Below are 19,387 nucleotides of genomic sequence, written 5' to 3'. Positions count from 1 at the left end.
CTCGTCTACTTATCTGCTCTGCTCTCTCAGGCTCCCAGAGGCTATAAATCACGCTGTTTGTGTGAACCCTGCTCCAAACCCTGCACCTATCCCCAGGTCTGCCCAGGCTTACTTTTACTGGCGCACCTGAGCCCTGCATGTAATAGAACAACAACAGAACAGACGTAAAGACAACGGTGGCAACAATTTCCTGATCATAATTTGCGTTGAATGCTCAAGCTGAGACAAACTCTCACCTACAAAATTAAGGAAAAGTTTATTCTCTCTTATCTCAAGATGCTAGTTGTAATAAAACTAGGTTAGAGCAGCATCAAAAGAAAAAAAAATGGGGCAATAAAAAAAAAAGCAACTATGCAAATGGAACAGCATAGAGAGAGAAACGTGCAGAAATGAGCTAAAAGAAAATCTCAATTCATAAAAGGTAATATGTAACTAAGTAATGGGTGCATGAGTCAAAGGTATTTGGGTTGATGTGCGTCTGTGTGGGTCTGAGCCTAAGCTATGAGCGCGTTAAAGTGACCTGACTGGACAGGACCAGAGAGGAATGTAGAGGCTGTTCAGGCTGACATAACCCAACCGAGGAATGTAAATACCATCTGCATGACCACTCACATACACACACACACCTCCAAGGTACAGCAAATCACTACCTTCTCCCTCTCATTTGATCATCCTCCTCCCCCCTCCGCCTTCTGTCTTTCTCTCAGGGTCTGTCTTGCCTCCCACCTCTCACCCCAATTTACCCCTCAGACCACTTAAAAGAGCAACCCTGTCTCCGAGAAATTACACTCCAATACAGCTTAAATTGCTTTCCCCCAATTATGCTCGGGCGCATTGTAATCGCTCGCTGCATTATGTTCACAGGCAACTTTTTCTTTTAAGGAAATGCCACATTTATGAGCTGCATCTGAGTTGGCAGAAGATGGTTGGGGGGGGGTGATGGCAGGAATACAAAGCAGAACTGCAACAACAGAGACTGGGGTTTGCGTCCACAATTCTGTCTGTGGTGAGGTTTACGCAACAAAAGCATTTCGGTTAAGGTTAGAAGGAGACTTGTTCTGCAATAAACCGGCCTGCAATCTTTTCTTCACCAGATCTAAAGGCTGCCGGTTCCCAGACCCAACCATCAACAGTTTAATAATACTCACTACAAGGAGATATTGTCATGCAAGGCTGGATATTTTTGGTAAAAACATTTATATAGAGCATATCAGTACTAAATTAAATATCAGTCTTTCCAAATTACATAGAGCTGTGATTCAGATACATTATCACAAAACACATTTTCTCTTGTAGTTTAGTTGTGTAGAACTGTAATTTCTAGAAGACAGGGCTGAACAGAGCACTAAATTGAAAATCCACAGCCGCAGGTCAACGCAATAAAGAAAAGGTGGGACTCTCAAGAGTCAATCAATCGACTAGAAAGACCCCATTTTAGGACACTGAGGTCTCAGAGCTTCCCAGCCTCAGCTCTCAGCAGCGACACCGGCTTCATTTGAAGTGGATATGAGCCGAGGCACTTCTAATCATATCACAGGTTTCACGTCCCACTTTTCAGGGTCTACACACCCGGCTTCTCCTCTTGTTTTCCCCATGTCTGCTGTTCCACGCCTGGGGCCAATTCTCAAGGGAAAGCTTCCCAGCACGCATGAACGTACGCACACGCGCACAAAACCCACGCCCTTGCTTTTTATGTTTTGTCTACATTTCTGCCCCCATTCTTAGAGAGTAACGGCTGTGTCAGCCAGGCGAATAAAAACAAACCCTGTCAGGCTTGTAATCAGAGATAAATCATGTCAGCATTATATGACTAAGACTCTCGCGGGTAAGTAATCACATGCTGTGTATGTTGGTCTGTGTGTGTGTCTGTCTGAGTGTTGCCCAAGAGATGGTGTGTTGGGACAACGTTCATGGGAGACGCTACCTCCACAGGCCAGACTTGTCATCATTTATCAACACACACAAACATGTGCTATCTATCCACCACACATTCTAGGACAAAATGTACAGTACTTTAGAGGACTTTAGAAAAAAAAAAGGCAGAGAGGATTTGTTTTTTGCTGGGAAAACCTAAAGCCAAATGCCACTGTATCAGAAACCAATGACATGGAGAGGAGGGAGATGACACATCCGATTAAGCTCACATGCATCAAACAAAAGCAGTGGAAAAACACATTTCCAGGCTTGTGAATAGCCAAGCGCAGTCAGTACATAAATCAAGCTCCACAGCAGGTTACTGTTTGCCTGTCAAGTAATGTGCAAACTTACGCCTGAAGGCATATTGGTAGCCTTGTATGTATTATATCGCTGTAATTTAGCTACACACGTACAGCTTCTATAGGATGATTTAGTGGTGTGTCAGGCTGCCCCTGTTCTTAAAAGACGAACCTTTTGAAAAATAAAGCTGGACTCAGCATTTCTACTTGCCACTTTATGCTGGTATGAGCAGCTTTTGGAGACAAGGCTGCGATGCTTCACGTCTTACATTAGCAAATACAGAATTGACCATTTGACTCCTGAGGCAAGATATGTAAATTTCACAAACAGTGAGCTGACAGCTCGAACTGATTACCCCAGTGCCACTTGAGTGCTCTTATGCAAGGCATTCATTTCTCTTTCACTAGCAGTCCACAGCAAAAGCGTCACATGTCAGATGAAAACGCTATTTCTAGAAACAAACGCTTATTCGTTTCCGTCACAGTCCGATAAAGATTTTCTCGCGTTTTCATCAAAGAAACTGCTACTCACGGTGCAAGCTGAGAGAGATGTCGATGATGCGGATGTTACTGGCAGGCTTCAGGTCTTGGATGCTGGCACACTTGAGCTGGGTGGCAGCAGGCGTATCGCCCACATCTATCCAGCAGACAGTCTCTTCGGCGTAGATGAAGTCCATAGCCATCGTCTGCTTGGTGGAGATGGAAGGGAGCCGCGACGTCGAGCCGCTCAGGGAGGTGCATCGGATATCGTGGAGGTTGGCGATCAACAGAACGGGCAGACGGTCCACCGGCTCTGGGTCGAGTGAACGGAGTGGAGCGGCGGGGAGAAACGAGCGAGACGAGATATGAGGAGGAGGTGAGGAAAGGTCAAAGGTGATGCATTCACTGCACGTCTGTGGAATACCTCTCTCCAGTAAACAAGCTTGTAAAACACAATGCTGCCACACCATGCAGATGGAACCATGGCCAACAGAACAAAAAAACCCAAAACAAATCAACTCTTGGTCTGTTTTTGTGTATCTTTTCTCACCATTTTTGGCTTTGCAGGAGCGGTTGTCTGGCTGCAGCAGGTAGCCCTCCACACAGCTGCAAGTGTAGCTGCCGTCGGTGTTTGTGCACGTCTGACTGCATGTCCCGTACACGCTGCACTCATTGAAATCTAGCGGGACGTTCAAAAAAATGCATTAACAAACACAGCCAGTAATAAAATACGTGAAGTACGTACGTGCTGTACCTACTCTGTACTGTAATCGCTTAACATATAAATAACAAAAACATATCAGATAACAAAAAGCAAATTTACTGCCAAACCCTGTGACATACATTTATCATCTCTCTCAAGGCGACCTGTTTGATATGAATTTCTAATCTTCTGCCCCACACAGATTACAATCAGCAAACAGAAAGTAATCAGATGATTAGTTTCTGTTCTACTTTGGCCAAACAAGAATACATTTGCCAAATCGCCACCCACCTTTACATGTCTTTCCATCTGCAGCGACCTCGTAACCATGTCTACAGTAGCACCGAGGCCCATCGTGAGTCACCGCACAGTGAAACTGGCACCCATGGGAGGCACAGTCATGCGCTTGTTCTGAATCAGAGGAAAAACACAGAGAGTTAAATACTGCAGATACATGACTACTAACACGGATAGTGGGGGATGATCCCAGTGCAATCTTTACAAAGCCATACCAACATTATCCATCCTATCTGCTGTCCCAGTGGAGATCAGATAGGATTGTGTGTGTCTGCATGTGTGTGCGACGGTCAGGGTCACGCACGTGCACGCATGTGTGTTCATATGTGCAAACAGAGTGATTTGAGTGTGCACACATTAGAGGGCCTCTTCTTTCCCACCCCCAGAGGGAACTCAAGGACACATCCTTTTGGCAGGAAATGAAAGAGGGGGGAATCCAACACATCCTCTCATCTTGCCCTTTATTGGGTGTGCACGGAGACGTGTGTGTGTCTAGTCAAGGAGAAAAACGGAGCCGAGTGTGTGTCACAGACTGATATGATAATGTGTCAGCTAGCGGCAGTCATCTCACACTACAAAAAAAATTATATTTCAGAAAGCTATAGAGCGTTTCAAAACTGTGTGACTTATACTGATTACTTACATGTGTGCATCCACCATAAACAAGCCTGTGACCCTCACTGTATGGGTTCTAACCCCGGGTTTAATGAAATGCATATGCAGCATATAGAGAGCAACTCGTGGAGGAACCTGCAGTATGTGAAGGCAGAGGGACAGACATAATCTACATCATGATCAGCTTTCACATACTCAGTATCATGTTTGTCACTTCACATCTCATACATGTAGATTTACAGCCACATGACAAGTTTATACTCTCTTGCTGCAGGCCCGCAGCCTCTTGTCTACTATTTAAAGCTCCAGGGCCCACGTTCGATGTGCATGTAGTAGAAAGTTCACTACTTCAGGTGAGCAGCAGGTTCCCTGTTTTTCCGAAACTGTTGCAAAATTGAACCGAAGCTGTTATCAGAGCGACAAATCCTCACACACACACTCGTGAAAGGGCAGATTTAGTGACAGTTAGCTGGTTCATGATCAACACCATTTATGGAGAATCCTAAATGTGGAAAAATGTTCAAATGCAAATGTCTCCCTTCCTTAAACTGTTGATGACAGAATGTTGATATAATAATGACTTCAGATGACAACATGCAAGTTATTGAGAAATTGATGCAATTATCACAGTTTAACTGCCTATACTTGTATATATGGAAATAAAACCACCAAATATTTGCAAAATACTAATTTTTAAATTAATTAAATTAATTAAATTAATTAAATTTTTCAACTCAGAGATTCTAACTGTTAAAGCATTTCAAAAAGATTTAGAAATGGTCATTTTTATAGCAAGAAGATGTTCATTGATTAAAAGTCCTTTTTTTTTGTCACTTAAAAGAGTTCTCAGCACACAATCATTTGATCAGTAATGCAGCCAAATGATGGCATGTCATGGTTTTAATCTGATAGTCCTTAAAAAAAAAAAAAAGAGCCAGTTTGAGATGAATTCAAGAGAGTACATCTGAAACTGCTTTCAAAACTGAAATGAGTTGCATGAGAATTAACATGATTATTTCAGCCTGATGTCAACATACTAGTTAAGGCACTTTTATCTCCAGGACTGTGATGATGGTTCACGTCTTACTAGATTACACTTCCATGGTAACTCGTGCTGAACACCTAACCTGCTGAGATAACGGATCAACACGTACAGAGACAACCGCTCTACCACCTGAGCCACAGCCGCCCTCGGAATTCAGAAGAAACAGAGAAACCACCTGCTGACCAATAAGTTCTCTTGAAAAACAGCGTCACCGTTCCTGGAAACTTCAACCGAAATTGATGAGATAGTGAAAGGGGAAGGTAAAAGTTTTTAAAGCTGCACGCAATTTCAATGCTTTGTAAGCCTATCTAGTGTGATACATACCTAGAGCAGAAACTGATTGAAACCCTAAAGCCTTATATCCTGATTGTTGACCTCATAAGATTTGCAATAAGCCCATTCACCAAATTTGGTTTTGTTTATTTGATTTTTTTATTCTTCAAATATGCTTTTTAGTGAGTAGCAAGAACTAATTACTTCTGCAATTTTGTGATACCATCTTGTGATGCATGATGATGAATAATTGACTCTTTAATAAGAAACCGACATTAAAGCAATTTATACACAATGGGACAGTGGTATTAAGAATCCTAATGAATGCGCTTTCACACAGTCTGCAGTTTTGTTTGCATCTTTCCTGTCTGACTTTGGCTGCAGCAGTGGTGTTGCTTTTAGTCTGTGGTGTATTTTAAAAGTCCTCACATTGGTTTATGATTATAGTTTGTTCTTCGTGTGAGGAATATGCATTTCTAGACCTGTCCACTGGTCATCTGGTGCCAACGCTGCCCCTTGTATGCGAGAGCACACATAGCCAGGTTTAAAACCTTTGTTTGACTTACTGAGTTTATAAGCAGCTTCGTGTTACTGCTTAGCCTGACTGCAGTTGTTAGTTTGAGTGAGGACATACAGCGAAAAGACATCCTGGGTATGCCGAACTTGCTTCACGCTGCCACCGAAGCAACTCTAAATTGCCTAATGCAAATCTAAAGAGCTAAACTTTACTTAAAACCAGACTGAATCTGTTTAGAAACACTCTCATTTAATCATTTAACAAGGGCGGTCTCACATACAACAAAAACGAAAAGAAGAAAGAAAAAAAAAAAAGAAGCTTCTGCAGTGAAATTTGTCCAAGAAACAACGGTGATCGGTCATGGACACACCATGTGTACAGTAGCTAGTGGTAGTTCTGCAGTGAAGAGCGGAAACTGGACTAGTGAAGGGCCCTTATTATATAAAGCCTGTGGCACTCTGGGCCATAATGACTCTTTTGTTGTGGCCCCAGTGAAAGGAAGAGTCCCCCAGCAAACATTGTGGCCCATATCGAATCCATTCACCAAGCCTCACACAGTGAGAGACCACAGGCAGCTAGAGAGCTGAAATACCAACAATGTGCATCTCTGTCCAGGGTCATTTTGCTCCATTTTGTACCTGAAGTGTCTAACTATGGGAGGGCGATACATGCAAATATCACAGAGTGAGTTAATTCCATTTTAACGCATTTTACAAACAAAACATCCTATAGTTTGACATAGTTTGTTAGTATTTAAGTTTTATGTATAATCCTTTTCCTTAAATAAAATCTATTACAATGACAAAAAAAAAATCTATGTCAATGTTCAGGGTTTATACTTTTGACAGACTTTGGTTTAAATACTTGGACTTTGATTAAAACTTGAATTGTTATGACAAAAAATGCATCAAAAATGCACCTAGAAGGAAAGAGAAAGAAAATATTGCTTGGGGCCAACTTTGATTCACTTTTTGACTTATTCTTAAGAAACAATATGATGTTTCTCTGTAAAAGTGAAAAAAAAAAAGATTCTCAATGTGAAGCCGTCTGCTTGATCTACTCTCAGAGAGCTTTTGCAGCTGTGTGATAACGAGTCGAAAAGATGCACAGAGAAGACTTGGAGGTATAAACTGAAGAGAAGCGTAGAAAACAGCAGAAGAATGGAGAGAAACAGACACAAGAAAGAGGAGGTGTGAGAGGAAGGCAGAGAAAGAGAAGGTGGAGACGAGTACATAAAAGGCTTAAGGATATGAGGTTAGAAAGCTTCAACTGCAGGCAAACAAGCAACAGCGGCATGTCAGGCGTTTGAACGAGGGTTAATGAACGAAGCAAACAAATCACACAGTGACACGCTGGAGGGTTTCAGGCCTAAACAAGCATGCCAAAGCCATTGATCCTGTTACTGCATGGATGGCAACCCTCAGTTTCACTCATCTATAGTACTTTAAAGGGAAGCAGAGAGTAAACGTATAAAGCATGAAGCTGTTTGCCAATTACCGTAGGCCCTTACCAAACACGCTCAAATGATTGGATTACGTCGCAGGTGCCGGCTGTTCTTTCCCTGAGCTTGGAAAATCCAGTTTTATTCACTGTGCACCTGCAACCTGGAATAACCTGCAGAGCAATCGAAACCTTGACTCATCTTTATCCTCGGGGAATCTTAGGTTTTTAACTTTGTTTGATTTTACCTACAGCCGTTCTTGTTGTAGTGGATTCAATCAATAATCATTTTAAATGCTCTAGAAACTCTTAATGGTTTTATTATTAAACTGTTGTCTTCTATCCATGTGTTCCAAGTTTAAAAATATGTTTGAGTGGATGAATGGGAAGGACTATTAGACTGAGTTTAGTCAAATTTTTTAAACTACATGTAGTGACTTGTTGTCACAATGCTTGTGGGGACACCTGAGTACACATCACTGACTCAGCAGTAGACTGGAAATATGAAGTATGTATGGAAATGACACCACAAGTTTCAGCTGCGTCACTCTGAGGTTGCAACGAAGCCCTGCTGATATGAGATGGAATCTTCACCTTACTGAAGAAAAGGTCACCACTAAAAAGACAGACGACTAAGGGAATAGCCAACACATACACAAACAAACAAAATACACATAAAAATAGCAAATGGGGTGATCAGCATGAACACAGTTGGAATATTAGTGGAGGTTCTTGGCCTTTACTGCATTATCAGTGTATAAAAGCTGATATTTTCCTCCAACATCCAGTCATGGGGCTGACAGACAGGGTGACGTAGGTTGAATAAGACCAGGTGGCATCATGATCACAAACATGCAACAAAACTGTCACAACCGAGCGATTTCTTAAACCTTGCTGCTTAAAAACATCATCTCTTCTGTGCTTGCAAATTTATCTGTATTCAAATCTAACATAAAATAAATCAAAGCCCATCAGTCCGCTACATTCCAGCATCCACAACTGAAAGCAACAATTCAACGAAACTGTATAAACAGGCTTTTCCAGTGTGTGACATTTTCAAAAAGAGGCTATTCGCAGGACATTCCTACCTTTGTGCTCTCACCGTCTGGAGACAAGTTTACACATGCCTTTGCACAATATGCGCCGCTGACAGGAGCCTACTGTTTTCCTGCACGGTGCCATCAAATTACCTCATTTCTACTTCAAGTATGTATTCCCAACGTAATTGAAGTATGTTTTTGAATTTGCCTGCATGAGCCGCCACTCCTCGTATTGCTCTGATCGGGTTGTTTCTATGGTAACCACTTTTTTTTTTTTTCCTCCCAATTTCACACAGTTTATCTGGGTCTATATTGGATTTTTTTTATTATTATTTTTAATATGGATATGCAAAACTTTCATGTAATTAACTTGTGTTCTAGCACTGCATATCATAGTATGAAGAATTTGGATTTTAAAATATTTTCTATCAACTGTAACTTTGAGACTCTTATTAAAGTTTAGGAAGTGGCCGAGCTCAATTAAACACAAATTAAGGCAGCATCGAAGACAATTCAGCTGCTCCACATTGTGAAGCCACTTTGTGATTGTTGGGTTTCACTGTGCATTTTGTCACATATATTGCATTAGTTGGTGGTAAAAGCTGGCATTAATATTATAAAAATAAAAATTAAAAAAAACTATCAATGTTGGGCTGCAAGAAAATGCTCCAGGTGTGTGAATGTGCATTGAAGAGAGGTGGGCAGGAAGGCGAAACAATCCGAAGCACAAAGACTATTTCTCGGCCGTTGTTTGCAGCCTTCACAATCAAAGGGGGCAAAGTAACCATCTACAAACACACACAGGGCAGCAGCTTGAGTAATGAGCAAACAGTAGCTAGCTTATTCCCAAACAGCAGCAGCATGCTGCCCAGATGCCTAAATCTAACCTTACACAAATACTCAAACACAAAAGTACAAATAGTCTCACAAAGTACACACATGATGGCCCAAAACATTACCAAACGCACACATGACAGAATACCTTTCTGGGAAAAAATAAAAATAAAAATCAATACTCAGACTTTCTTTAATCTGCAGCCAATAATGAGTTGAGAAACAGTTTACAGCACTGCAGTGTGTCTACATACAGTGACGGGCAAAGCAATAAAACAGGTCTTATCGTGCAAGACAACTCTTGCAACCGCAGCCAATAAAACTCATTTAGGTCAAGACCCAGTCATGAATAAAGATAATAATGTGGTGTTTCCGCAGGCAGCCTCGAGTAGCCGATGACCGATTCTCACTCCGAACTTAGCGAAGGACAATGAAAGCCTGTGAATAAACAATAGCATTGGGCCACTACAATAATCCGGGGTCCCTTTGAGGCATCAAGGAAAAGAGAGAAGCTCTCAGGAGTACTGCCATGACCCCATTTCTCTTCCCTATCAATCAGTCTCTTCTGAAGGAGGCAAGTCTAAGGCCTTGTCTCTTCAGTGAAGTCTCATCACCCACAAAATGACAAAGAAAGAACAAACACAGGCCGGCGGATCAATGAAAAGGCTCAACCTTCACCCATGTGACCAAAAAATATCAGAACTTCTAAAACAGTCTAGAAAGGCGACTCAGGCCTCTTGAATTTAAAACTTATGACTCCAGAATCACTCTTTTGGATGCTGAATTTATACATTTTCAATGCTCTTGACCAATGTCCACTTGCTGTAATAAATCGTGGTTAGTGTTTATTGCTCCTATCATTTGCAGTCAACAATGAGAGAAGACGCCTTTAAGTCTCGAGTTTTTATCCTTAATGCAATATTCATAGCTATATAAAAGCAATAAAGCTCACTTTCAGGAAAATTGATCTTTTGCTGTATTTAATACCAAAGATAAAAATCAAAAATGGGTTTGACCATAAATGATTTGATTTAAAGTGGCATCAGTTACTGAAAGCATATAACTGTTTTTTTTTTTTTTTTCCCCTTCTGACTGGTGCATGAAAATGGGTGACAACATCATATGTTAACTTTGATTTAAATTGATCTAATATTGGGTGAAACTGGATAATAATGTAGGATTACATTTTGAGGGCCTTTACCATCAGAATATACATATCTGAATACAGTATACAAGAAAAGTGAGTACACCTCTGTGCAATATAAATTTAGCATGAGCTGGTGGGCACAGTGGCTTCTGGACGGGCAGGCCTCGGGAGCAATCCAAGACCTCGCTTCAACAAGACCCAGGGAAAGGAAAGGCGCCAGCTGATCCAAGAGGAGGTCCGAGCAGGGGTGGAGGAAGCCCGCTGCAGTAGGATAGTGGGGATGTGGCAGCAGGGGGCGTGGACCAGATGGGAGCAGAACGGAGGATATTGTGGACAGAGCTGTGGAAGTCTGAGCCACTCCGGATCAAATTCCTAATCCAGTCCGTCTACGATGTTCTCCCTAGCCCAGCCAACCTTTTCCGCTGGGACCTAACAGACAGTCAACGGTGCCCACTCTGCCAGAAAGGGGGATCACTGGAGCACATCTTGAGCTGCTGTCCAACAGCACTGGGAGATGGGCGCCACCGCTGGCGCCATGACCAAGTGCTGAAGGTCATCGCAGAGGTCATGAGCACAGGGATCATCAACAGCAGACACCAGCAACCAGCAAGGCAGAACATCGCCTCTGTAAAAGGTGGGGAGAAGCTGTACCAGCATGAACCAACCCGAGGGGCTGCTCGCAACAGCATGGGACCGGCAGATGAAGGTCAACCAAGAGAGACAGCTCAAATTCCCAGAAAACATTGCAGTGATCACACTCAGGCCAGACATCATCCTGGTGTCTGAAACATCAAGGCAAGTGGTCCTGCTGGAATTGACTGTTCCCTGGGAAGACCGAATGGAGGAGGCCTTCGAGAGGAAGAGGGCCAAGTATGAGGAGCTGGCAGGCGAAAGCCAAAGCAAGGGCTGGAGGACCCGGTGCAACCCCACTGAGGTGGGGTGCAGAGGATTTGTTGGCCAGTCCCTCATCAGGGCCATCAGGATGCTCGGGGTAAAGGGACTGCACACTAGGAAGGCCATCAGGAACATCGCAGATGCTGCTGAAAAGGCGTCAAGATGGCTGTGGATCAAGCAGGGTGATCCGTGGTCGACACAAGTTACTCAGACACAAGTCGGGACCTGATCAACTCTGGCTGGGTCGCCTGGGAGAGGGTGTATGATGTTGTGAGTCCCGAAATACTCAATGACCCCAGGATACATCACTGAAGATGCGTCTGAGAGTTGCACATGTAGTGTATGTTAAGAATGATTTAAATCGTATTTCTTTAAACAGTACGTATGTCCGCCTTTTGATGACAGACTCCATACTTTGCAGCAAATTTCTCAAGAGATGGTCTCCAGAGCTCTTTACTGCTGCGTTGCTCCACCTTTCTATTTAAAAATCAAAAAGGTCTTTCATGGGATTCAAGTCAAGTTTCATCCTTGTCCAGGTCATAGTTTTCACTTTGTTCTTCTTCAGAAACTCTTGTGTGATTTTGGCATTGTGCTTTGGATTGTTATCATGCTGAAATAGTCTTCATCTGTCAAAGCTTCTTGAGAATCTGAGTCATCCTGTTTTGGTATATCCACAGACAGTGATGTGATGGTGCATCTATAAATGTCATCTCCCCAAACACCTTTTGCACTCGTGCATCCCTACATTATCGCGCTCCGACCCCTGTGCTTCACTGTTGGGACTACGCATTCACTGTGGTAGTTGTGGCCAGGTTCACACCAAATATGGTGGACCAGGTCTGAGCCAATCAAAATTATCTTGGTTTCATCTAACCAAAGAATGTGCTCCCAAGATTATATCGATCTTCCTGTAAAAAAGAAAGTTCTTGCTCATCCTTGTTACATCTCACAATCAGATTCTTGCAAATTCTGTGGTGATTCTTTTCCATGGCGCCAAGATGCAGACATGCAGATAAACACAACCTATAATTCCAAAACTGAGAAGGGTTCTGGTGTTCATTTAATGACTGAGTTCATGCAAATAGGCTAATTGGAAAACACTGCTCGACTCAGTTGTATTTCAATGACCACAGGTGTGTCTGTGATTGCGGGTGTACCTACTATACATGCCTTGAGTTTCTACTTTGAGGCCTGTATTTTCAATATTGTCTTTTTGATTTTTTGTTAAAGGAAACATTCTATTTGTCAGCTTGGAAATAATGCAATTATTGATAATCAATGCTAAATTGAGTCATTTGTCATCTAAACTATATTGGAGAGAGATGCAATCTTCTGCTTTTTGCTGTATGTTCGAATCTAATTTACTTTTGCACAGAGTCAAGTGTCAAAGTGTCACATTAAGTGCTATACCTGAACCTGGTCACCATATCAGCAAGATCAACCTCACCACCCATTATCATACCTTTACACAAAGTATGCTACCTTATTCCAAGTCTTGCCACACACTATGAAAAGACAGAGGAGATTTATTTCAGCCAGATAAAATTCCAGCCTGACCTACCTTGCTACACTCCCCTTTCTAACCAGTCTTGTCAACAACTCTGGCAGAATTACTTTGACACACTGACTGACAAAGTGTGCTTTCAGACATCAGCGCGCAGGTATACTTGCACAACCCGGCAGTTTGTACAAGCAAACACTAGGATGCTTGTGAAAGCCTTACCCTGAAAAGAGGTGGGCTCACAAATAGCAACGCCAAAAGTTCTGGACACACTGCCAGTGTGTTTGTATGCGGGGGTAATGGGTGTGTTTGGGTGTATTTGCAAGAATGTGACCGTGTGAGTGCATGTTTGTGTGCACGTGTGAGTGCAGTGCATGCGTTAGAACGGCACATGAGCACGTATGTGCTGGTGTGCGTCCACCGCTGCTTTGCGGAAAACAGCTGGACTTGTGTCCTCTGAGACGGGCAGTGCATGTTGTGACTGCATGACATCATCCCAGTGTTGCATAAAAGGCTTGTCTTGCAGCGATGACCAGTGTGTGGGATCCTAACACTTTCACCCACTCTGCGTAACTTCATCAGCCCAACAGCACTCCTGCTCTTCTGGTCTAAACTAATCGCACTTGAAGTTGTGACTAATTCACTACAACTTTTTAAACCGTATGACTCAATTCTAGGTAGGTGATTTATAGATTATTTATATGGGGCAGTCTGATAAGAGCATTCTTTTGCACGGATGTACTGCACCCAGGAAAGGTAGAGACTTTACAATTCAAGTTTACGTGCAGCCATAATAGGAATTGAACAATAAAGCTATAAACTAAAATAAAATAGGTAAATGGATACACAGATGTCAAACCCACAACAAATTAAAGGCGCAAATATCTATGACTCAAAGTTACCTCGCAAATAAACAGTACAAGCTTGGGTTAATATTTTAAAATTAGTAAAAGTGATAAGCTGAATCAAGATTACAGCCATTGTTTGAGAACTTGGCAGATACACTCCCAATCCACCTTTGGCTCACTGAGACTTTAGTGTTGATAGTAAATATCTGATTAAAAGTATTCCTGGAAATGAATAGTAAAAAAAACAAACAAACCCAAAGCTGTGTACACTCAGGTACAAAGTAGAGCAAAATGTTACTTAAAAAACATATGCGTTCCAATATGAATCACTGCAGATATAAACCAGGCTAAATCTCAGACAGCTATATCTGAGGACTGCCTTGCTGAATACTCAGGCAATCCTCTGAAGGCAGTCAGTGTTTGCTCCTTTGTCAGCGGCAACAAAGACGTACACTATGGACTCAATATGTCCCATCACTCGTTCTTCTGTTGTCTCTAATTAATAGCGGAGGATTTGATGGAATTCGTCTTCGGCAGCATCTGGGCTGAATGCTCATTATTCCTGCAGGGATTGGGGAGGAAACAGCCTCGTGGCTGAGCTGATTGATAAATTAATGACTTTCTTCCCCCAGAAAGAGAAATTCCATTGTAATTGCGCAACCCAGAAGCAGGCCGACACATTAAAGGGCGTAATGAAGGAGATTATTTGATAGAGATTATAGTTGGGGATGGGGAGACAAGGAGATGGCCGTTTTCTTTACAACAGAAGCTCGCTGGTCAATTTTGACACACAACAAAGGGCAACACTCCCTGTGTGACAGCGATGATAGAGAAAATGATGGTGACATGTGTGTGTATTGCAGGAAACACAAGCTGGAAAGCGTGAGTGTGTTTTTGTGTGTTTATTACCTCTGCAGTGAGGTCCTTCATCCCAGCCGTCAGAGCAATCAGGGACTCCATCACACAATTTACTCATATGGATGCACACATCCAGGTCCAGGCACCCATGTTCATTGACAGGACACTGGTTCACCCTGTTCTGTGAACCTGGAAAACAAGGATCACATGTCTAAGAACACACAAAAGTATAGAGCAATATATGAAACAAACTCCATCAAATAACTTACATACAGTAGTAAGATGAAAATGTTAAATCGTTAGCCTCATAGCATAATTGCCTAAGTCATTTTTTGGTCAAATTGAGATATTTGCCTAACTTTACTCTCCTATCACTTCTGCATCATCCTGTCTTTCTACCTATGTCATTGGCCAATCACATCTGGTTGAAAGTACTGTTAAAAAATCAATAATAAATACCAATGTGATTTCTAAAAATTGTCTTTTTTCTCATTTCCCAAAAACATGAAAATATGACTTAGGCAAGTATGCTATGAGGCTAACGAAATGCAACATTGATGTGAGCCTCTTATATCAAAAATGGCACGCATAATAAATTCAGAGTTTTATATTTGAATGTAATTTGGCTTGATAAAGCTACTGAAAACAGAACCTACAAGGGTACATTTTCCAGTTGAGACTGTGGCAACAGGTGAAACTAAATCCTCAGCAGTGGGCCATTTAGTCTATAAATACAATCACACGTGGGAAGACCGCAGCGAAGATCAAAAGAAGGAAATATCCTTAAGAGAACAACAAATAAATAACTATATTTTTCATTCTAATCTTATTATAACCTTTATTTGATCAAGTAGTCTCTTTGAGAACACAATCTCTCTTTTGCAAAGAGAGATCTGACCAGAAGAAGAAATAAAACAGAGATAACCCAACATGACACAGTCTCTCATACTGCTCTATGGAGATGCTGGCTTGGTCATTTTTCACATCTTTTTAACTTTTTTTGTTTTTTTTAGTTCAATGCAAAACCTGTATGTTGCTAGATGAAACATTTCCAGAGTAATTGGCTCTCAAAGGTGGGTCACCTAATGTTATCAGAAGGCAAACAGAAAAATCTGAATATATGAATACAATTTTTAAAACATGCCTTAAACTCTTTTAAATGCCCTCTTTCATATATATTCTTCCTCTCTGTCATATCCAATTTGGTTCTTATAGTCAACTTAAGTAAATCAAGATCCTCATGTGTATCGAGTAGACGTGGACTAATAATAACATTATGTATATGTCAGCTGATAAATAACAGGAAACTACAGTCCATAGGGACCAACTAGACCAACATTACATCATTTTTCAAATCAGAGAGCCCTGACAAGTTGATTTTCCTTCTTCCAGAATTTCGCCGGTTCAAAAATCCCAACAAAGCGTCGATCTCAAGAGTGATCCACATCAAAAGAGTCATATAGGTGCAGCAGCTCCAAGTAAACGTTATCCAGATGGAGGGCCTTAGCTTAAAGAAACACTTTGAGATAAGAATCACATCAATAGAAAGTCAAACACTACTTTTTTTTTTCTCTTAATGGGGAATGGACCCAAGGTTAATTTGCTGCCACTCTTCAGCGGCCATAACCACAACAGACAACAGGTTCAACCCCAAGCTGAAATGTAGAACTGTAGTCGACTGCTGTGAGATAAAGGGCTCTGTGGTAACATTTGTCAGCGACATGGAGCCGAATATGATGTACGATTACCATATGTGCACACATGTAGTTGCCGTGTATACCTTCAACGTGTCCAACATGTCAAAAAGAACATTGTGAAATATGGTCTGCAGATGTGATCGGTTGGCAGATACTGAAGAAAAAGTGTCACAAAATTACAAAAAGTAAACACTGATAATGAAATACTGCATCTGAAGGGGTGCAGAGGGCAAAGGACATTATGTCCTCTGGTCCAGAAAAAGCACAGATTTTTTTTTTTTCTCTTTTTTTTTCCACCAGTGTCAGACCAGAACATACAGTAGATGCAGTCTCTTCCCCTCACTCTCTCCCACTCTTCTCTCTATCTCTCCTCACAGCCCACACTGCAGAGCAAACAGTTTGCCTTGGCTGTTTTTCTTCTTCCTCCTCCTCCTCCTCCTCCTCCACCTCTCTCTCTCTCTCTTTCTTTCTTTCTTTCTTTCTTTCTTTTCTTTCTAACATCTGCTGACCCATTTTAGAAAAACACTCGAAGCAGAGAAAATAAAGTTCACCTCCTTCACAGGAAACGATCTGTAGAGTTCTGCGGGTTATGTGTGGTGCTGGGAGAGGCTTTGAGAGGATGGTATCTGAATATGTGCAGCCTGAGCTGCAAAACCTGCTTCAGATGTCTCCTTCAGAACCTCGCATACACAAAAGTCTCCAGTCTCTGAATATTAAGCAGCTGTTGCAGCCAAAATGCAGTTCGTTTGACCCTCAGTTCTGCTTTTATCCATGCGGAGTTTATTCTTATCTGTATTGAGGGTTTGAGTATAGAGGGTGTCATGCTGTATTTTTACAGACTATAAAGCCTGCCAAGAAAATTTGGGGCAATGAAAATGTAACTGAATTGACTTGGCATGATACACACTGTACTATATCGTTGTGGTTTGCATATCAAGTTGAGATGTGGTGACTTAGTAGGTCTTAGAGGAAAGTGAGAATACTCCTCTCGCCATGTCTAACACAAAAATGCCGGCATTCATGTGTAAGAAACACCATTCGACGAATCAAAAAATGTGAACATTCATAAAAACACGAGGCAGCGAGAACATTTTGCCTGCATGTCGGCCTTCCCCGAGGAAAACCACAAGCATTCCCTGTGAGTCCTCTCTATCCATGCAAGAGATTAGTAACCACACACAGAACATAAAACCTAACTCAGTTAAAACAAGTGCCTTAAAGTGACATGAGCTTCCATAATGATCCCACCACAGCTGCCTGTGTGGAAAATGTGCCACGTTCGAACAGAGAATTAGCCTCTAATGCACGTGGCTTAGGGAGAAGAAGAGTTGCTCTCCCATCTGGGGGGTTCTAGCATATTAGCAGCCCTCCTACAGCCTCGGTCCTCTAAGCCAAGCCTGATTTACATTCAATAAACTGCCAACATGGGGATTTTAACATAAACTGCAGTACCAGGAATAAACTGCCATGTACTCTGGAATTGAAACCCCTGCCAAGGATTTAGCATGTGTCAACAGTTTTCAGTGTTCAGAGTATAAAAGGCAAGTCAGACTGAAAGTCATCTGAATCATATCCACTGCAGAAATGTTTGTCTTTGCAACTATGCACCTTGTGAGCATACATCAGAAACTGTTGAGGAGCGAGCAGACAAGACAGATAAACTGACATGTGTGTCCTGTGAAACCAAACCAGGAACCAGGTCGCACTCTTCAGCCACTGAGAGACCTTTATCTCTACTTTCCATCACACCCACAACGAGCTCTTCTCCTGCACACGTCCCTACCTTTCCACTGTCCAGGCAGCGAGCTGAATAAGTTTTTTTGGAAACACACTAACAACTGCCAAGCAATACACAACAGTCAGAAAGAATTGTTTGAGTTCCACAACACAGTAATACCTTGGCAGGAGCTGAATAGGGAGCAGCAGCAGAAAACTAAATAGAAAGGACAATATGGAGGATTAAATAACTTTGCAGGAGGGACAATGGAGACGAACCCTGTACTCTCTGCTCCAGTTTGGGAAGTTGTTGGCAGCGTATTAGAAAAAGATCCCCTTATATTGGCAGCAGACGTTATCTGCGTCATCATCGGCGAAAGCAGAGTTTTACTGTACAAAGCTGAGGGGAAAGAACTTTTTCTGTCTCTTTCCAGAATCACATATTACATGAATTCAACTCCACATTATATTTTAATACGGTTCTGTAGCTGCTCCTCAGACCATTTCAGGACTCTTTTTTTTTTAGGTGTTGTAGTTAAAATATGTCTCTTTTGTGGGATTGCTCTAACATTATTTTAACAACTTTGCTGTAATTAGAGTCGACACAAGGTGGTGTCTTGCATCAAACCCCTCTACTCCTTTGTTTTTGCAAGTTTGCAGTGGTTCAACCTTCTTTCCTGCCTTTCCAAAAACACCTAGCCTTCATCAGTTTGTGTCTTTTAAAAATACTCTCCAAGCTTGAATGCCTCAATGTAAATAACATCCCAACAGGAACTTGGACAGATTCCATTCTGGTTTGGACTCACTCATAGCATCGTTCACTGTTCTGTTCAAAATAAATCTTAAAACAAGTTTCCCAGCCAGACTTATAGTTAGTGGCTTTTCAAACAGATTATGTGAACTGGTTCTCTCAGATGGTTTCAATTTACTCTCCAATTAATATCTCAAACAGAAAGGTCATTCCCCCAAGTGCTGATCAGTTTGGTTTTTTTATGTTTTTTTGCACCTTTCATTGCCAAACTGGGGATTTATGTGGTGTCAGTGAGGGAACAGTATGTAAACTAGTTCATCACGTCTCTAGTGCCTTTTCTGAACTGAAAGATGAAACGCAGAAGATCCGTGATGCTGCAGGCAGAACAAACTATAAATTGCAGGAGCAAATGTGAAAAAAAAATCCCAGAAGATATTGACTGTATAGATTCTATAGCTGCCGTATCCTCATCCACAGTCTCTCAACCTAAATGCCGAGGAGAGGAAGAACTGCTT

General features: G+C 41.8%; 1 protein-coding gene across 1 annotated transcript in view; it reads right to left on the bottom strand.

Annotated features, from left to right (window-relative positions):
* LOC103362052 (low-density lipoprotein receptor-related protein 1-like) overlaps window positions 1-19,387 on the bottom strand; it is a 91,105-nt gene that overhangs the window by 50,976 nt on the left and 20,742 nt on the right. The window contains exons 3-6 of the mRNA XM_008288307.1: window positions 14,760-14,897; window positions 3,691-3,810; window positions 3,247-3,375; window positions 2,749-3,009 (exon numbers count right to left, since the gene is read on the bottom strand). Of these exons, the coding sequence (XP_008286529.1) occupies window positions 2,749-3,009; window positions 3,247-3,375; window positions 3,691-3,810; window positions 14,760-14,897 (648 nt within the window). The remainder of the gene's footprint in view (window positions 1-2,748; window positions 3,010-3,246; window positions 3,376-3,690; window positions 3,811-14,759; window positions 14,898-19,387) is intronic.

Source organism: Stegastes partitus, unplaced genomic scaffold (assembly GCF_000690725.1).
Source record: "Stegastes partitus isolate 25-593 unplaced genomic scaffold, Stegastes_partitus-1.0.2 Scaffold551, whole genome shotgun sequence".
Taxonomy (NCBI): Eukaryota; Metazoa; Chordata; class Actinopteri; family Pomacentridae; genus Stegastes; species Stegastes partitus.
This window is presented reverse-complemented; position numbering and strand designations above follow the sequence as displayed.